The sequence below is a fragment of the Erpetoichthys calabaricus genome, chromosome 11 (genome assembly GCF_900747795.2).
Source record: "Erpetoichthys calabaricus chromosome 11, fErpCal1.3, whole genome shotgun sequence".
NCBI classification, from domain to species: Eukaryota; Metazoa; Chordata; class Cladistia; order Polypteriformes; family Polypteridae; genus Erpetoichthys; species Erpetoichthys calabaricus.
Genome location: NC_041404.2, coordinates 42,206,714 through 42,210,818, shown reverse-complemented (window position 1 = coordinate 42,210,818; position 4,105 = coordinate 42,206,714). Strand labels below are relative to the sequence as shown.

The 4,105-nt window shown below is 37.1% G+C and overlaps 1 protein-coding gene across 1 annotated transcript; it reads left to right on the top strand.

Annotated features, from left to right (window-relative positions):
• Nucleotides 1-1,016: 1,016 nt before the first annotated feature.
• On the top strand, nucleotides 1,017-3,350 carry LOC127529708 (protocadherin gamma-A11-like). The gene has a single exon (XM_051934285.1). It carries the CDS (start codon nucleotides 1,017-1,019, stop codon nucleotides 3,348-3,350), a length of 2,334 nt encoding a protein of 777 aa, XP_051790245.1.
• Nucleotides 3,351-4,105: the final 755 nt, after the last annotated feature.

Genomic DNA, 4,105 nt, shown 5'->3' with positions numbered 1-4,105 from the left:
TGGAAAAAAAAAAAACATTATTAGGTTACAATGAAAAATTGAAATTGAAATCTGGTGAGATAATGTAAATATACAGTATATTCAGACTGAAAAATGTATATTATTAAAATGAACAGCATTGATTAGGGAAATACACGAAGTGTTACCTTTTGTTTATACCTCTTCAGTTGAAATTATAAGTTACAGTGATATGCAAATTCTTACCAGAAACTACCAGGCCGTGCTGAGTTGCTTCTCAGATTAATAACAGATCTAGATAGTTAAAGTGGGATCTTGGCTCTTCCCCCAGTTTAATGAGCTTGTTAATCATTAACAGTTTTATTTATTGTACAGCTAATTTTTTGACAGCATTAATAGAATACGTGAAGTTTGAAAATAAATAATAGAGAAACTTGACTATTTTAATTGACCTGAATTTTGTTAAGGGGATTTCAGTGTTAATTTTTAAAATACTTTTAAAGACAAACTCCACTAAATACATGTATGAAAGTATGGAAAAAATACCGTAACAAATAATAAAAAAAAAACTAGATTTGTATTAAGTTTTTGGATTATTTTGTTTTTAATATAACACTTCTTAAAACAAAAATACAATATAGTATCTTTAACTTCGGATTGTATTTTCGTTTTTTAAACTGTGAGTGCCGCTGTTGATCAATGAGGAGATTTTTATTGAGCTAAGATGCAGGAGGCCCTCCCCCAGCTCAGATCAGAATATCATACGGAGCAGCAGCTCACTACAGTACAGAAGAAGGTTGGCCGTGGATACAATTTTCAGCTCTTTTCTACACCACAAAAGGATAATACAATATTTTCTACAACAGCCTCACTCGGAAAATACTACCTAGGATGTTTAAAATCCAGAAATAATTTCTCAAATCATGGAATTTCTTTATTATGCTTTTGTTTGGAGCGCGAGATTGCGGCCCCTTAAATGTCAGGTACTGCTCTTCATTGTTTTTACCGTTTACACATTTCTAGTTACGGGTGAGGTTCGTTATTCGATTCCGGAGGAGATGTTGACAGAGTCTCTTGTGGGAAATGTGGCCAAAGATCTGGGGTTAGACATTAGAAGACTTAAAACCGGCAGCGCCCGTATTTTTACTGAAGGGGGTGCGGAATACTTTGAGCTGAATACGAATAAAGGCACTTTGGTGGTTAAAGGCAGAATTGATAGAGAAGAGCTATGCGCACAAATTTTCCCTTGTACCTTAAACGTGCAGGTGGTGCTTGAAAACCCTATTGAATTTTACGAAGTCATTGTCGAAATTATTGACGTGAATGACAATGATCCCATATTTCCAAATAAAAACATTAAATTGGAAATCAGTGAAGCATCAATGCCAGGATCCCGTTTCGCACTGCTTAGTGCCACTGATAACGATGTGGGGTTGAATGCTCTTCAAACATACACACTTACACCAAATGAAAATTTTAATTTAAAAATTCGTAAGCAGTCTGATGGCAGCAGTTCAATAGATTTACTCCTAATAAAGCAACTGGATCGAGAAAAGCTAGAAGAACACGTCCTGCTGCTTATTGCTATTGATAGTGGGAGTCCTCCGAGGACGGGCACTGTTGAAATTCAGATAGTTGTTCTGGATGCCAACGACAATGCCCCTGTTTTTACTCAAGATATTTATAAAACGACTGTTGAAGAAAATACTTCCATAGGTTATATGCTGATTTCAGTTACTGCTACCGATGCAGACAAAGAAATGCATGCTCTGATAACATACAGTCTCACTCATGTTACTGGTAATGGCGGCGATCTGTTTGAAATTAACCCAAGTTCTGGTGGAATTAAAGTCAAAGGGCACCTGGATTATGAAACAGGAAAAATGTATGAGATTACAGTGCAGGCTAAAGATGCAGGTGGCGGCACAGGTTCGTGCAAGGTGATAGTAGACATTATTGATGTCAATGACAACATTCCTTTAATAACTCTCATGTCAGTCTCAAGTGAAATTCCTGAAGACTCAGGACCTGGGACAGTGGTAGCTGTGATTAAAGTGCAGGACAAGGACTCTGGAAAAAACGGCAAAGTCTTTTGTTTAATTGATGACAACATTCCGTTTAAACTGAAATCCTCTATGACAAACTTACAAAGTCTAGAAACGGGTGCATTTCTAGATCGAGAAATAACGTCACAATATAATATTACGATTTTTGCAAGAGACGAAGGCGATCCTTCACTGTCATCTAGTCTCACGATAACTGTAGAAGTAAGCGACGTCAATGATAATGCACCGAAATTCGACAAGCAGCATTATACAGCGTATATAATGGAAAACAATTCTCCAGGAAATTCATTCTTTTCCTTACGAGCTAAAGACGACGACTCGGGTGTCAACAGTAAAATTTCTTACTTTATTGATCAATCTCTTGTTCAAAACATATCTGTTTTATCATATATTTCCATTAATTTTGAAGATGGCACGCTCTACGCTGTACAGTCTTTTGATTATGAGCAGGTGAAGCGTTTTCAAATTTCTGTCATAGCAAAAGACGGGGGATCTCCGTCCTTTAGTGCAAGCGCAATTATAGATATTTTTGTGCAGGACCAAAATGATAATGCTCCCCAGATTCTTTACCCAATTCAGAATAAAGCGTCACCCGGTCCTGAAATGCTACCCCGCACTGCAGATGATGGCTATCTGGTAACTAAAGTTGTAGCAGTTGATAAGGACAGTGGGCAAAATGCTTGGCTTACTTATAAACTCATCAAATCCACTGATCAAACCCTTTTTAAATTGGGTCCACATAATGGAGAATTAAGAACAATTCGAGAAGTTACAGAGAAAGATCCGACAAGGCAAACCGTGGTTATTTCAGTAGAAGACAACGGACAACCAGCTCAGTCAACTACAGTGACTATAAACGTGGCTGTCACTGACAGCTTTCCTCAAGCATTATTAGAATTCAAAGAACTCTCTCAGGAAGCCAATAGAGAAAGTGACCTCAAATTTTATTTAGTAATTGCTTTAACAGTTGTTTCATTTCTTTTTATTACATTTATCGTTATCTTTGTAACCTTCAAAATTTATTCCTGGAGGCGGTCTAGACTCTTCAAAGCTTGTTCAAATGGCAATCTCCCAGTTATTCCATATTATCCACCCCGATATGCAGACGTCGGTGGAACAGGAACTCTTCGTCACGTTTACAATTATGAAGTTTGTCTAACAACGGATTCGGGAAGAAGCGATTTCAAGTACATTAAACCTGTCCTACATAGTGAAGTGAATAATGAACTTAGTGGACTTGAAACAATGCCTCTCAACCAAAAAGCAGACCTGAGTACTAACGAAGAACTCATACAGGTAAGTCTGAGCACTCCGCAAAGCAGTTAAGGTTATTTATAAAGCCCTACTTAAAATGCTTTTATCCAAAGTAAAGTTTATATCTAATTTTATGATGTAAGCTTTTTAACAGATGTTTCGTTTTCTTAGGAATGTGTGAACTATATATCTATAATATATCTATATAGAGTATGAACTGAGATTATGTGACTGTAGCAGTCTTGCAATTTTTTGTAGTCTATCTTGCAGCTGGCACTGAAGCTGTTCATTTGAAAATGGAATTCCAGCTGGTGCTGACTCAATGTTGACGTTATCTGCAGGGTGATACAAGAGTCAGCACAATTACAATCTAATCTAATGTAATCTAATCTAATATTATACGTTAGTTCCTAAAACGTGACATTTTTGGAACTGAAGTTATAATATATTGAAATGCGAGTAGTCTCTTGTCTTATTTAGGTTTGATTCCTTATTTGCATCCAATTTGCTGCCAGTATATGTCACCAGCACTCTGTCAGTTGATTTAAATTAAATAGAATAGAATAGAACAGGAAGGGGGTCACATTGTTACCATTGCTGCCTCACAACATGAAAGACTTTTCACATCCTGGTTCTTCCCTGCGTGGAGCTGCATGTTTTTCCAGTGTCCACGTGGGTTTCCTCCCACAATCCAAAGACATGCAGGTTTGGTTGGATTGCTGATGATAAATTGGACCCTGATGTATTTATTTGTGTGTATGTGTATTCACCCTCCAATGGACTGGCGTAATGTCCAGGAATTTTTGTTCCTGCCTTGCACTCTATGC

What these genes read in the sequence shown, in the direction of transcription:
- LOC127529708 (XM_051934285.1), top strand. Translation starts at nt 1,017, where the DNA reads ATGTTGACAGAGTCTCTTGTGGGAAATGTGGCCAAAGATCTGGGGTTA.